The sequence below is a fragment of the Bufo bufo genome, chromosome 3 (assembly GCF_905171765.1).
Source record: "Bufo bufo chromosome 3, aBufBuf1.1, whole genome shotgun sequence".
Classification (NCBI taxonomy): Eukaryota; Metazoa; Chordata; class Amphibia; order Anura; family Bufonidae; genus Bufo; species Bufo bufo.
In genome coordinates this window covers 692838947-692855356 of record NC_053391.1, presented here as the reverse complement: position 1 = coordinate 692855356, position 16410 = coordinate 692838947, and the positions used below count along the sequence as shown (strand labels likewise).

Genomic DNA, 16410 nt, shown 5'->3' with positions numbered 1-16410 from the left:
CAGGGGAGGGGATGACTGTAGGACAGGAGAATACAATCTATTGCCCGCGTTATCAGCCATTTCAGGGGAGAGGATGACTGTAGGACAGGAGAATACAGTATATTACTCCCTGCTGTTAGCCATTTCAGGGGAGAGGATGACTGTAGGACAGGAGAATACAATCTATTGCCCCCCTGTTATCAGCCATTTCAGGGGAGAGGATGACTGAAGGACAGGAGAATACAGTCTATTGCTCCCTGTTATCAGCCATTTTAGGGGAAAGGATGACTGTAGGACAGGAGAATACAATCTATTGCCCCCTGTTATCAGCCATTTCAGGGGAGATGATGACTGTAGGACAGGAGAATACAGTCTATTGCCCATGTTATCAGCCATTTCAGGGGAGAGGATGACTGTATGACAGGAGAATACAGTCTATTGCTCCTGTTATCAGCCATTTCAGTGGAGAGGATGACTGTAGGACAGGAGAATACAGTCCATTGCTCCCTCTTATCAGCCATTTCAGGGGAGAGGATGACTGTAGGACAGGAGAATACAGTCTATTGCCCCCTGTTATCAGCCATGTCAGGGGAGAGGATGACTGTAGGACAGGAGAATACAGTCTATTGCCCCCTGTTATCAGCCATTTCAGGGGAGAGGATGACTGTAGGATAGGAGAATACAATCTATTGCCCCCTGTTATCAGCCATTTCAGGGGAGAGGATGACTGTAGGACAGGAGAATACAATCTATTGCTCCCTGTTATCAGCCATTTCAGGGGAAAGGATGACTGTAGGACAGGATAATACAATCTATTGCCCCCTGTTATCAGCCATTTCAGGGGAGAGGAAGACTGTAGGACAGGAGAATACAATCTATTGCTCCCTGTTATCAGCCATGTCAGGGGAGAGGATGACTGTAGGACAGGAGAATACAATCTATTGCTCCCTGTTATCAGCCATTTCAGGGGAGAGGGTGACTGTAGGACAGGAGAATACAATCTATTGCCCCCTGTTATCAGCCATTTCAGGGGAGAGGATGACTGTAGGACATGAGAATACAATCTATTACTCCCTGCTATCAGTCATTTCAGGGGAGAGGATGACTGTAGGACAGGAGAATACAGTCTATTACTCCCTGCTGTTAGCCATTTCAGGGGAGAGGATGACTGTAGGACAGGAGAATACAGTCTATTGCTCCCTGTTATTAGCCATTTCAGGGGAGAGGATGACTGTAGGACAGGAGAATACAATCTATTGCCCCCTGTTATCAGCCATTTCAGGGGAGATGATGACTGTAGGACAGGAGAATACAATCTATTGCTCCCTGTTATCAGCCATTTCAGGGGAGAGGATGAGTGTAGGACAGGAGAATACAGTCTATTGCCCGCGTTATCAGCCATTTCAGGGGAGAGGATGACTGTAGGACAGGAGAATACAGTCTATTACTCCCTGCTGTTAGCCATTTCAGGGGAGAGGATGACTGTAGGACAGGAGAATACAATCTATTGCCCCCCTTTTATCAGCCATTTCAGGGGAGAGCATGACTGAAAGACAGGAGAATACAGTCTATTGCTCCCTGTTATCAGCCATTTCAGGGGAGAGGATGACTGTAGGACAGGAGAATACAATCTATTGCCCCCTGCTATCAGCCATTTCAGGGGAGAGGATGACTGTAGGACAGGAGAATACAGTCTATTACTCCCTGCTGTTAGCCATTTCAGGGGAGAGGATGACTGTAGGACAGGAGAATACAGTCTATTGCTCCCTGTTATTAGCCATTTCAGGGGAGAGGATGACTGTAGGACAGGAGAATACAATCTATTGCCCCCTGTTATCAGCCATTTCAGGGGAGAGGATGAGTGTAGGACAGGAGAATACAGTCTATTGCCCGCGTTATCAGCCATTTTATGGGAGAGGATGACTGTAGGACAGGAGAATACAGTCTATTACTCCCTGCTGTTAGCCATTTCAGGGGAGAGGATGACTGTAGGACAGGAGAATACAGTCTATTGCCCCCTGTTATCAGCCATTTCAGGGGAGAGGATGACTGTAGGACAGGAGAATACAATCTATTGCCCCCCTTTTATCAGCCATTTCAGGGGAGAGGATGACTGAAAGACAGGAGAATACAGTCTATTGCTCCCTGTTATCAGCCATGTCAGAGGAGAGGATGACTGTAGGACAGGAGAATACAATCTATTGCTCCCTGTTATCAGCCATTTCAGGGGAGAGGATGAGTGTAGGACAGGAGAATACAGTCTATTGCCCGCGTTATCAGCCATTTTAGGGGAGAGGATGACTGTAGGACAGGAGAATACAGTCTATTACTCCCTGCTGTTAGCCATTTCAGGGGAGAGGATGACTGTAGGACAGGAGAATACAATCTATTGCCCCCCTTTTATCAGCCATTTCAGGGGAGAGGATAAATGAAAGACAGGAGAATACAGTCTATTGCTCCCTGTTATCAGCCATTTCAGGGGAGAGGATGACTGTAGGACAGGAGAATACAATCTATTGCCCCCTGTTATCAGCCATTTCAGGGGAGATGATGACTGTAGGACAGGAGAATACAGTCTATTGCCCCCTGTTATCAGCAATTTCAGGGGAGAGGATGACTGTATGACAGGAGAATACAGTCTATTGCTCCTGTTATCAGCCATTTCAGGGGAGAGGATAACTGTAGGACAGGAGAATACAGTCCATTTCTCCCTGTTATCAGCCATTTCAGGGGAGAGGATGACTGTAGGACAGGAGAATACAGTCTATTGCCCCCTGTTATCAGCCATTTCAGGGGAGAGGATGACTGTAGGACAGAAGAATACAGTCTATTGCTCCCTGTTATCAGCCATTTCAGGGGAGAGGATGACTGTAGGATAGGAGAATACAATCTATTGCTCCCTGTTATCAGCCATTTCAGGGGAAAGGATGACTGTAGGACAGGATAATACAATCTATTGCCCCCTGTTATCAGCCATTTCAGGGGAGAGGATGACTGTAGGACAGGAGAATACAATCTATTGCTCCCTGTTATCAGCCATTTCAGGGGAAAGGATGACTGTAGGACAGGATAATACAATCTATTGCCCCCTGTTATCAGCCATTTCAGGGGAGAGGATGACTGTAGGACAGGAGAATACAATCTATTGCTCCCTGTTATCAGCCATGTCAGGGGAGAGGATGACTGTAGGACAGGAGAATACAGTCTATTGCCCCTTGTTATCAGCCATTTCAGGGGAGAGGATGACTGTAGGACAGAAGAATACAGTCTATTGCTCCCTGTTATCAGCCATTTCAGGGGAGAGGATGACTGTAGGACAGGAGAATACAGTCTATTGCTCCCTGTTATCAGCCATTTCAGGGGAGAGAATGACTGTAGGACAGGAGAATACAGTCTATTGCTCCATGTTTTCGGCCATTTCAGGGGAGAGGATGACTGTAGAACAGGAGAATACAGTCTATTGCCCCCTGTTATCAGCCATTTCAGGGGAGAGGATGACTGTAGTACAGGAGAATACAAACTATTGCCCCCTGTTATCAGCCATTGCAGGGGAGAGGATGACTGTAGGACAGGAGAATACAATCTATTGACCCCTGTTAGCCATTTCAGGGGAGAGGATGACTGTAGGACAGGAGAATACAGTCTATTGCCTCCTGTTATTAGCCATTTCAGGGGAGAGGATGACTGTAGGACAGGAGAATACAATCTATTGCCCCCTGTTATCAGCCATTTCAGGGGAGAGGATGACTGTAGGACAGGACAATACAATCTATTGCCCACTGTTATCAGCCATGTTAGGGGAGAGGATGACTGTAGGACATGAGAATACAATCTATTGCTCCCTGTTATCAGCCATTTTAGGGGAGAGGATGACTGTAGGACAGGAGAATACAGTCTATTGCTTCCTGTTATCAGCCATTTCAGGGGAGAGGATGAATGTAGGACAGGAGAATACAATCTATTGTCCCCTGAAATCAGCTATTTTAGGGCAGAGGATGACTGTAGGACAGGAGAATACAGTCTATTGCTCCCTGTTATCAGCCATTTCAGGGGAGAGGATGACTGTAGGACAAGAAAATACAGTCTATTGCCCCCTGTTATCAGCCATTTCAGGGGAGAGGATGACTGTAGGACAGGAGAATACAATCTATTGCCCCTATTATCAGCCATTTCAGGGGAGATGATGACTGTAGGGCAGAAGAATACAGTCTATTGCCCCCTGTTATCAGCCATTTCAGAGGAGAGGATGACTGTAGGACAGGAGAATACAGTCTATTGCTCCCTGTTATCAGCCATTTCAGGGGAGAGGATGACTGTAGGACAGGAGAATGAATACAGTCTATTACCTCCTGTTATCAGCCATTTCAGGGGAGAGGATGACTGTAGGACAGGAGAATACAGTCTATGGCCCCCTGTTATCATCCATTTTAGAGGAGAGGATGACTGTAGAACAGGAGAATACAATCTATTGCTCCCTGTTATCAGCCATTTCAGGGGAGAGGATGACTGTAGGACAGTAGAATACAGTCTATTGCCCCCTGTTATCAGCCATTTAAGGGGAGAGGATGACTGTAGGACAGGATAATACAGTATATTGCCCCCTGTTATCAGCCATTTCAGGGGAGAGGATTACTGTAGGAGATGAGAATACAGTCTATTGCCCCCTGTTATCAGCCATTTCAGGGGAGAAGATTACTGTAGGAGAGGAGAATACAGTCTATTGCCCCCTGTTATCAGCCATTTCAGGGGAGAGGATTACTGTAGGAGAGGAGAATACAGTCTATTCCCCCCTGTTATCAGCCATTTCAGGGGAGAGGATTACTGTAGGAGAGGAGAATATAGTCTATTGCCCCCTGTTATTAGCCATTTCAGGGGAGCTGATGACTGTAGAAAAGGAGAATACAATCTATTGCTCCCTGTTATCAGCCATTTCAGGGGAGAGGATGACTGTAGGACAGGATAATACAGTCTATTGCCCCCTGTTATCAGCCATTTCAGGGGAGAGGATGACTGTAGGACAGGAGAATACAGTCTATTGCCCCCTGTTATGAGCCATTTCAGGGGAGAGGATGACTGTAGGACAGGAGAATACAATCTATTGCCCCCTGTTATCAGCCATTTCAGGGGAGATGATGACTGTAGCACAGGAGAATACAGTCTATTGCTCCCAGTTATCAGCCATTTCAAGGGAGAGGATGACTGTAGGACAGGAGAATACAATCTATTGCTCCCTGTTATCAGCCATTTCAGGGGAGAGGATGACTGTAGGACAGGAGAATACAGTCTATTGCTCCCTGTTATCAGCCATTTCAGAGGAGAGGATGACTGTAGGACAGGAGAATACAGTCTATTGCTCCATGTTTTTGGCCATTTCAGGGGACAGGATGACTGTAGGACAGGAGAATACAGTCTATTGCTCCCTGTTATCAGCCATTCAGGGAGAAGATGACTGTAGGACAGGAGAATACAATCTATTGCCCCCTGTTATCAGCCATTTCAGAGGAGAGGATGACTGTAGGACAGGAGAATACAATCTATTGCTCCCTGTTATCAGCCATTTCAGGGGAGAGGATGACTGTAGGACAGGAGAATACAGTCTATTGCTCCCTGTTATCAGCCATTCAGGGAGAGGATGACTGTAGGACAGGAGAATACAATCTATTGCCCCCTGTTATCAGCCATTTCAGAGGAGAGGATGACTGTACGACAGGAGAATACAGTCTATTTCTCCCTGTTATCAGCCATTTCAGGGGAGAGGATGACTGTAGGACAGGAGAATACAGTCTATTGCCTTTTGTTATCAGCCATTTCAGGGGAGAGGATGACTGTAGGACAGGAGAATACAGTCTATTGCCCCCTGTTATCAGCCATTTCAGGGGAGAGGATGACTGTAGGACAGGAGAATACAATCTATTGCCCCCTGTTATCAGCCATGTTAGGGGAGAGGATGACTGTAGGACATAAGAATACAATCTATTGCTCCCTGTTATCAGCCATTTTAGGGGAGAGGATGACTGTAGGACAGGAGAATACAGTCTATTGCTCCCTGTTATCAGCCATTTCAGGGGAGAGGATGAATGTAGGACAGGAGAATACAGTCTATTGCCCCCTGTTATCAGCCATTTCAGAGGAGAGGATGACTGTAGGACAGGAGAATACAATCTATTGCTCCCTGTTATCAGCCATTGCAGGGGAGAGGATGACTGTAGGACAGGAGAATACAATCTATTGCCCCCTGTTATCAGCCATTTCAGGGGAGAGGATGACTGTAGGACAGGAGAATACAGTCTATTGGCCCTGTTATCATCCATTTCAGGGGAGAGAATGACTGTAGGACAGGAGAATACAGTCTATTGCCCCCTGTTATCAGCCATTTCAGGGGAGATGATGACTGTAGGACAGAAGAATACAGTCTATTGCTCCCTGTTATCAGCCATTTCAGAGGAGAGGATGACTGTAGGACAGGAGAATACAATCTATTGCCCCCTGTTATAAGCCATTTCAGGGGAGAGGATGACTGTAGGACAGGAGAATACAATCTATTGCTCCCTGTTATCAGCCATTTCAGGGGAGAGGATGACTGTAGGACAGGAGAATACAGTCTATTGCTCCCTGTTATCATCCATTTCAGGGGAGAGGATGACTGTAGGACAGGAGAATACAATCTATTGCTCCCTGCTATCAGCCATTTCAGGGGAGAGGATGACTGTAGGACAGGAGAATACAGTCTATTGCTCCCTGTTATCAGCCATTTCAGGGGAGAGGATGACTGTAGGACAGGAGAATACAATCTATTGCCCCCTGTTATCAGCCATTTCAGGGGAGATGATGACTGTAGGACAGGAGAATACAATCTATTGCTCCCTGTTATCAGCCATTTCAGGGGAGAGGATGACTGTAGGACAGGAGAATACAGTCTATTGCCCGCGTTATTAGCCATTTCAGGGGAGAGGATGACTGTAGGACAGGAGAATACAGTCTATTACTCCCTGCTGTTAGCCATTTCAGGGGAGAGGATGACTGTAGGACAGGAGAATACAATCTATTGCCCCCTGCTATCAGCCTTTTCAGGGGAGAGGATGACTGTAGGACAGGAGAATACAGTCTATTACTCCCTGCTGTTAGCCATTTCAGGGGAGAGGATGACTGTAGGACAGGAGAATACAGTCTATTGCCTCCTGTTATCAGCCATTTCAGGGGAGAGGATGACTGTAGGACAGGAGAATACAGTCTATTGCTCCCTGTTATCAGCCATTTCAGGGGAGAGGATGACTGAAGGACAGGAGAATACAGTCTATTGCTCCCTGTTATCAGCCATTTCAGGGGAGAGGATGAATGTAGGACAGGAGAATACAATCTATTGCCCCCTGTTATCAGCCATTTCAGGGGAGATGATAACTGTAGGACAGGAGAATACAGTCTATTGCCCCCTGTTATCAGCAATTTCAGGGGAGAGGATGACTGTATGACAGGAGAATACAGTCTATTGCTCCTGTTATCAGCCATTTCAGGGGAGAGGATGACTGTAGGACAGGAGAATACAGTCCATTGCTCCCTGTTATCAGCCATTTCAGGGGAGAGGATGACTGTAGGACAGGAGAATACAGTCTATTGCCCCCTGTTATCAGCCATTTCAGGGGAGAGGATGACTGTAGGACAGAAGAATACAGTCTATTGCCCCTGTTATCAGCCATTTCAGGGGAGAGGATGACTGTAGGATAGGAGAATACAATCTATTGCCCCCTGTTATCAGCCATTTCAGGGGAGAGGATGACTGTAGGACAGGAGAATACAATCTATTGCTCCCTGTTATCAGCCATTTCAGGGGAAAGGATGACTGTAGGACAGGATAATACAATCTATTGCCCCCTGTTATCAGCCATTTCAGGGGAGAGGATGACTGTAGGACAGGAGAATACAATCTATTGCTCCCTGTTATCAGCCATGTCAGGGGAGAGGATGACTGTAGGACAGGAGAATACAGTCTATTTCCCCTTGTTATCAGCCATTTCAGGGGAGAGGATGACTGTAGGACAGAAGAATACAGTCTATTGCCCCCTGTTATCAGCCATTTCAGGGGAGAGGATGACTGTAGGACAGGAGAATACAATCTATTGCCCCCTGTTATCAGCCATTTCAGTGGAGAGGATGACTGTAGGACAGGAGAATACAATCTATTGCTCCCTGTTATCAGCCATTTCAGGGGAGAGCATGACTGTAGGACAGGAGAATACAATCTATTGCCCCCTGTTATCAGCCATGTCAGGGGAGAGGATGACTGTAGGACAGGAGAATACAGTCTATTGCCCCCTGTTATCAGCCATTTCAGGGGAGAGGATGACTGTAGGACAGGAGAATACAGTCTATTGCTCCCTGTTATCAGCCATTTCAGGGGAGAGGATGACTGTAGGACAGGAGAATACAGTCTATTGCTCCCTGTTATCAGCCATGTCAGGGGAGAGGATGACTGTAGGACAGGAGAATACAATCTATTGCCCCCTGTTATCAGCCATTTCAGGGGAGAGGATGACTGTAGGACAGAAGAATACAGTCTATTTCTCCCTGTTATCAGCCATTTCAGGGGAGAGGATGACTGTAGGACAGGAGAATAAGATCTATTGCCCCCTGTTATCAGCCATTTCAGGGGAGAGAATGACTGTAGGACAGAAGAATACAGTCTATTTCTCCCTGTTATCAGCCATTTCAGGGGAGAGGATGACTGTAGGACAGGAGAATACAGTCTATTGCCCCCTGTTATCAGACATTTCAGGGGAGAGGATGACTGTAGGACAGGAGAATACAGTCTATTGCCCATGTTATAAGCCATTTCAGGGGAGAGGATGACTGTAGGACAGGAGAATACAGTCTATTGCCCCCTGTTATCAGCCATTTCAGGGGAGAGGATGACTGTAGGACAGGAGAATACAATCTATTGCCCCCTGTTATCAGCCATGTCAGGGGAGAGGATAACTGTAGGACAGGAGAATACAATCTATTGCCCCCTGTTATCAGACATTTCAGTGGAGAGGATGACTGTAGGACAGGAGAATACAATCTATTTCTCCCTGTTATCAGCCATTTCAGGGGAGAGGATGACTGTAGGACAGGAGAATACAGTCTATTGTCCCCTGTTATCAGCAATTTCAGGGGAGAGGATGACTGTAGGACAGGAGAATACAGTCTATTGCTCCCTGTTATCAGCCATTTCAGGGGAGAGGATGACTGTAGGACAGGAGAATACAGTCTATTGCTCCCTGTTATCTGCCATTTCAGGGGAGAGGAAGACTGTAGGACAGGAGAATACAGTCTATTGCCCCCTGTTATCAGCCATTTCAGGGGGAGAGGATGACTGTAGGACAGGAGAATACAGTCTATTGCTCCCAGTTATCAGCCATTTCAGGGGAGAGGATGACTGTAGGACAGAAGAATACAGTCTATTGCTCCCTGTTATCAGCCATTTCAGGGGAGAGGATGACTGTAGGACAGGAGAATACAGTCTATTGCTCCCTGTTATCGGCCATTTCAGGGGAGAGGATGACTGTAGGACAGGAGAATACAGTCTATTGCTTCCTGTTATCCGCCATTTCAGGGGAGAGGATGACTGTAGGACGGGAGAATACAGTCTATTGCCTCCTGTTATCAGCCATTTCAGGGGAGAGGATGACTGTAGGACAGGAGAATACAGTCTATTGCCCCCTGTTATCAGCCATTTCAGGGGAGAGGATGACTGTAGGACAGGAGAATACAGTCTATTGCCCCCTGTTATCAGCCATTTCAGGGGAGAGGACGACTGTAGGACAGGAGAATACAGTCTATTGCCCCCCTGTTATCAGCCATGTCAGGGGAGAGGATGACTGTAGGACAGGAGAATACAGTCTATTGCTCCTTGTTATCAGCCATTTCAGGGGAGAGGATGACTGTAGGACAGGAGAATACAATCTATTGCCCCCTGTTATCAGCCATGTCAGGGGAGAGGATAACTGTAGGACAGGAGAATACAATCTATTGCCCCCTGTTATCAGCAATTTCAGGGGAGAGGATAACTGTAGGACAGGAGAATACAATCTATTGCCCCCTGTTATCAGCCATTTCAGGGGAGAGGATGACTGTAGGACAGGAGAATACAGTCTATTGCCCCTGTTATCAGCCATTTCAGGGGAGAGGATGACTGTAGGACAGGAGAATACATTCTATTGCCCCCTGTTATCAGCCATTTCAGGGGTGAGGATGACTGTAGGACAGGAGAATACAGTCTATTGCCCCCCTGTTATCAGCCATGTCAGGGGAGAGGATGACTGTAGGACAGGAGAATACAGTCTATTGCCCCCTGTTATCAGCCATTTCAGGGGTGAGGATGACTGTAGGACAGGAGAATACAGTCTATTGCCCCCTGTTATCAGCCATTTCAGGGGTGAGGATGACTGTAGGACAGGAGAATACAGTCTATTGCCCCCTGTTATCAGCCATTTCAGGGGAGAGGATGATTGTAGGACAGGAGAATACAGTCTATTGCCCCCCTGTTATTAGCCATGTCAGGGGAGAGGATGATTGTAGGACAGGAGAATACAGTCTATTGCCCCCCTGTTATTAGCCATGTCAGGGGAGAGGATGACTGTAGGACAGGAGAATACAGTCTATTGCCCCTTGTTATCAGCCATTTCAGGGGAGAGGATGACTGTAGGACAGGAGAATACAGTCTATTGCTCCCTGTTATCAGCCATTTCAGGGGTGAGGATGACTGTAGGACAGGAGAATACAGTCTATTGCCCTCTGTTATCAGCCATTTCAGGGGTGAGGATGACTGTAGGACAGGAGAATACAGTCTATTGCCCCCTGTTATCAGCCATTTCAGAGCAGAGGATGACTGTAGGACAGGAGAATACAGTCTATTGCCCCCTGTTATCAGCCATTTCAGGGGGAGGATGACTGTAGGACAGGAGAATACAGTCTATTGCTCCCTGTTATCAGCCATTTCAGGGGAGAGGATGACTGTAGGACAGTAGAATACAATCTATTACTCCCTGTTATCAGCCATTTCAGGGGTGAGGATGACTGTAGGACAGGAGAATACAGTCTATTGCCCCCTGTTATCAGCCATTTCAGGGGAGAGGATGACTGTAGGACAGGAGAATACAATCTATTACTCCCTGTTATCAGCCATTTCAGGGGTGAGGATGACTGTAGGACAGGAGAATACAGTCTATTGCTCCCTGTTATCAGCCATGTCAGGGGAGAGGATGACTGTAGGACAGGAGAATACAGTCTATTGCGCCCTGTTATCAGCCATTTCAGGGGAGATGATGACTGTAGGACAGGAGAATACAATCTATTGCTCCCTGTTATCAGCCATGTCAGGGGAGAGGATGACTGTAGGACAGGAGAATACAGTCTATTGCGCCCTGTTATCAGCCATTTCAGGGGAGAGGATGACTGTAGGACAGGAGAATACAGTCTATTGCCCCCTGTTATCAGCCATTTCAGGGGAGAGGATGACTGTAGGACAGGAGAATACAGTCTATTGCCCCCTGTTATCAGCCATTTCAGGGGAGAGGATGACTGTAGGACAGGAGAATACAGTCTATTACTCCCTGTTATCAGCCATTTGAGTTTATTTTTATTCTGATTTTGTATTTGGAACTTTCCATCATTGGTTCGGTTTTCAAATTTGTATGTAAATCACCTATATACAGTATATATATTTTATATAAACTCACATATGTTTGTATTTTTCTAGATGGTGTTGTTTTGGTGGATCCCGAATATCTGAAAGAAAGAAAAGGTACCGTATATAATGTCTTCTCAGTGGTTGTCCACTACAGATGCATCATATCCATTTTTTTTCTAAAAGGGGCGGGACAATGAGCAGGGGAGGCTTGAGGAAGGAGCTCTACATATTACTTGCTCTGTATCAACTTTAACAAAGGAAAAAACAAGAACAGCAGCCCTATGGTACAATAATTATAATCTTTTTTTATATAGCGCCAACATATTCCGCATCGATTTCCAATCAGAGGGTTTATGTACAATTAAAATCATACATTACACAGCAACAATTAGAAGAATAGGAATGAGGGCCCTGCACGCAAGAGCTTACAATCAGCTGCAGAGGTAGTAAATTGGGTGTCTTATGTCCATCTTTTTACTACAGAACTTCTTATAATTTTGCCCAGGGGTGGGACAAAATGTATAAAAGGTTGGGGAAGGGTTTTTCTAAAAAAAAATTCTAGTTTACCCTAAATATAGTAAAATAACAAGAATAGCACTCCATGGGACAATAGTCACAAGATCAGGTGCACAGGAAGTAAATGGGGGTCTTATATCCATCTGTATCATAACAACTCCATATAATGTATATCACCCTTAACAAAAACAAGAAGACAAGAAACGTGTCCCAGTAATGGCCATAAATGTGCTGGTCAAACTGGTTAAACTCACTTGGACAGATTTAAAGGGGTATTCCCATTACAGAATTTGGGGGCTTATTGCTTGGACATTAAAAGGTGTACTCCAAGATAAAATAAAGGGACTGCTTTCATCCAAAAACAGTGCCACACTTCCCACAGGTTGTGTGTGGTATTGCAGCTCAGTGACATTGACTTCGATGGAGGTGAACTGCAATACAAGACACAAGCTGTGAGCAGATATATCGCTGTGTCTGGGAAAAAATAAAATAAAATTTTCTTTAAGATGGTCCAACCCCTACAAGCCCCTGTGACTTATGAATTTTTAGGTCTGGTTGTGGTCGTTAGCTGTAGATAGAGCGCCCTCGTGCAACTTTGTAACGACCCTGATTGTGCCTGTGTTTTATTTAGAGCATAAAGGAGACCCTTAACTCTAGGTCCCTTGGGTGCTAACCTCTCAGTACTGTAGGAAACAATAAACAAGTAGGACTGGAGATATTTTTCGGGCACCCTCCCCCCGAGAAATTTAATTTTTGACCATTTTTCACCTGCCAGAAATCCATCTCCAATTACATTAAATCATAGCCAGCGAGGATGAGTAATTACGAGCCTCTATGCTTCAGTCATCTCTATTAGAGGCGCCTCTCTCAAAAACTAGAGTACAGAAAATTAGCGGCTTGTCTCCATGTACGAGACAGAACGTCAGCAAGAGCGTGATGGGGATAATGAAGCAGTCACGCGGCTGGAGTCTCGTCAACCTGCAGATCCTGCCAGTTTAATTACAGCCGGGTTCTGTCTCTTGTTTCTCCAGTGTTTGTGACGTTGACTTGCGCCTTTCGTTATGGCCGTGAGGACCTTGATGTTCTTGGTCTGACTTTTCGTAAGGATCTTTTTGTGGCCAACATTCAAGCTTTCCCACCCGTCCCAGAAGAGAAGAAGCCACTGACGCGGCTGCAGGAGCGCTTGATTAAGAAGTTGGGCGAGCATGCCTACCCGTTCACCTTCGAGGTAGGAGAGGATCCTCCATATCGCCTAATGTCTAGAATTAGAAAAACATGGCTGCTTTAGTTTAACCATTTCCCTACTGCTGAACAACTACGGTATATATGTTGGAAATAGGGTCTTTAAACATGGCGCCCACTCTGAAGCGAAGCTGCCACCGTAGCCTCCAGGTTTCTGCTGCTTTAAACACCAGACACCCGAAAGCAATGTCTGTGATCGGCGATAGTGCCGATTGCAGACAGATGCCAAGGTCAATTGAAACCACGGCATCTGAGCAGCTTTCATACGAGCACTGCTTGGCCCATCGGCTCTCGAAGAAGCGAAATAGCGAATCTCCTATAGGCTGCAATGGCAATTCACGGCAGTCTATGGAGGAAGCAATCAGATGATTGCATGTGAAAGTACCCTAGGAGGACGAAAAAAAAAAGTCTAAAAAGTTTTTAAAACTACAAAAGAATCTAAAAATAGACTATAGACACCGCCACGTCCCAAAATGTGTGAACTATTATAATTTGTACACTTAATGGCGATAAAACCCCAAAATGGACGATTCAGTGTTTTTTCATCACTTCACCACCTGCAAAAAAATGAAATCTAAAGTGATCAAAAAGTCATACGTACTCCAAAATGGTATCAATAAAAACTACCCTCAGAAAATAAGCCCTCGCTCAGCTCCGTAAGCGAAAGTAGAAAAAAAAAGTTATTGGGGTCAGAATTTTCCAAAGTTTTTATTTTTTAAGTATTAAAATATAAGAAAAAGTCTATAAATGTGGTATCACTGTTATCTCACTGACCCGGAGCATGAAGGGAACAGGTCAGTTTTATCTCATAGGGAACGCTGTAAAAACAATACCCATAAAACTATATAGATGTGGTATCACTCGCTTCTCGGCCTTTTGGCCAAGATCAAGTGTAGTATCTGTTCCTATTGATTCCTGGTGGACAGAGCCCTGGCAGGATGTAGAACAGAGAACCACACGGCATCCCTAGGGTGTACGGCTTGGGCCATTAGTGCCCTATGCTAGGTGACCAAAGGATCGCCGGATCGAAGCCAGGGACTGAGATGTTTGGAAGCCCGAGGTGCAGAAGTGCCCCAGGAGTGGTGACCCTTAGGTGCCTGAACTCACCGGTGGTGGGAGCCCACTGAGTGACGGCTTCACTTTCCACATTTTGTTTGTCACAAGGATTTCTTGGGTTGCGGCGCCCTTACGGGTACCTCCCTAGAGGTCTGGGGGGGGGGGGGTGGCCATCCTGGTTCCGCACCCCCCCGAAAAACCCCTTGGGCTCTCCCTTCGGGGAGAGTCTAGATCTAGTTGTTGAAGCTCTGTGCCGACATCTTGGATGGTAGCCTAGTTGAAAGCCGGAGCATAGACTTGGCATACCTTCGGCTTTGGCTGGGGGTTGCCTATTTTGTCTTGGTCCATTTGAGGAGCCTTCTGGCCCGGAGGGACTGGGAAAGGTTTATGGGGGCCCTTCTCATATGGAGAGGGCCTGCGATGGACGGTAACCTTGTGCACGTTTTTGTGTGGCACACTGCACGATTTTGTTGCACGGGTGTAGAAAGCACGCTCCTCGGGCTTTAAAAGAAAATCACTGTAATTGTGCTGACTTGGAGAATGAAGGGAACAGGGCAGTAACGCTGTAAAAACAAAACCCATAACACTGTGACAGAATAAAAAAATATATATATATATTTTTTTCCAATTCCATGCCATTTTTTCCAGCTTCCCATTACATTGTATACGACATTAAATGGTGCCTTTAGAAAGGACAAAAAAATTCAAGCCCTCTTACAGCTAAGTGAACAGAAAAATAAAACGGAAAATCGCCTGGTAATGAAGTGGTTAAAAACAGTGCCATACCTGTCCTTTGGTTGTGTGTGGCATTGCAGCTCTGCCCCATTCTCTTCAGTGGAGCCCGCCATTAAACGTTGTTTACAGTCCTGATACAATGTATCAATTGTAAAGTTTTAAGTTCTTTGTGAATCCTTTGTTACCTAATGTTTTATGTGCCACATAAAGAGCTGACTTCAACATTTCTGGCATCTCCTGCTGGTTCAGTGTCTCTATAGAGAAGATCCTGGAGATTTGCCCTCTGGGAGGTATATCCTTTATCCAGGGGGTGCAGAGGTCGAGGTCTCTGTTACAGAGTTTGCTTAGGGGCCCATAAGCTTCAGTTTATGGCTCTGCTTTTAACCCTGACCCAGCAGTGTAGCTGTAGGGGGTGCGGAGGTAGTGGTCGCAGCCATGCCCTGGAAATGTCGGTTCCTGTTATTTGTAGGATGAACTGCAATGACCAGATATCGGAAGCGCAAATAATGAACTTTTTTTGATTTTCCAGATTCCACCAAATCTCCCATGTTCTGTCACTCTTCAGCCCGGCCCCGAAGACACAGGAAAGGTTTGTGCTGGTGGTGGTGGTGGTGGTGGGGGGTCTGGTCAAATTGAACCAATGGTTAGACATTAGCGTTAATCATTTCTTGATATTTTCTGTAAAAAAAAAAAAAAAAGGGATAACATTGTAATTGTGCGAGATGACGGTTATGAAGATAGTGGTGGAGGCAGAAGCATTATGCAGGTGGTAGTGACAAAGACGGTGAGAACCTTCTAGAAGAAGTAGAGAGAAGATAATGTTAGTACAGCTATGGGTCAGGAGATGGCAGGGGATGTGATGGTTGAGGTGAAGGCTGTGGTGAAGGCTTTGTAGGAGGTGGTAGAACCGTGGTGGTTATGAGGCTGGTGGTAGAATGGAAGTAGTGATGAAGATGGTGGTGGTAGAAATGGTGATGGTAATTGTTATATTGGCAGCTTGTGCCCGATGCAGCTGCATCTCGGGCAGGCATGGGCGCCTCTCCATTCACTCCTCTGATGATGTTCCAATTCCCTGCAGCTTCCTTGTGGCGGATCCAGCCACTGGAGTATTCCGGTTCTTCTCCCCATGCAGGCTGTGGCCTGATCTTGCCAGCAAAGCTTCTTCCTTCTGACCTTAGGGTGCACAACCTGATTTGCACCAGCCAATGGCTGGCAAT

General features: G+C 46.1%; 1 protein-coding gene and 1 pseudogene across 4 annotated transcripts in view; both read left to right on the top strand.

Annotated features, from left to right (window-relative positions):
* LOC120996568 (beta-arrestin-1) overlaps nt 1–16410 on the top strand; it is a 150846-nt gene that overhangs the window by 114107 nt on the left and 20329 nt on the right. For all 4 annotated transcript variants that reach the window (XM_040426559.1, XM_040426557.1, XM_040426556.1 and 1 more), the window contains 3 exons: nt 11714–11758; nt 13192–13388; nt 15723–15782. In XM_040426559.1, the coding sequence (XP_040282493.1) occupies nt 11714–11758; nt 13192–13388; nt 15723–15782 (302 nt within the window). The remainder of the gene's footprint in view (nt 1–11713; nt 11759–13191; nt 13389–15722; nt 15783–16410) is intronic.
* Nucleotides 14263–14360, top strand: LOC120996708 (annotated as a pseudogene).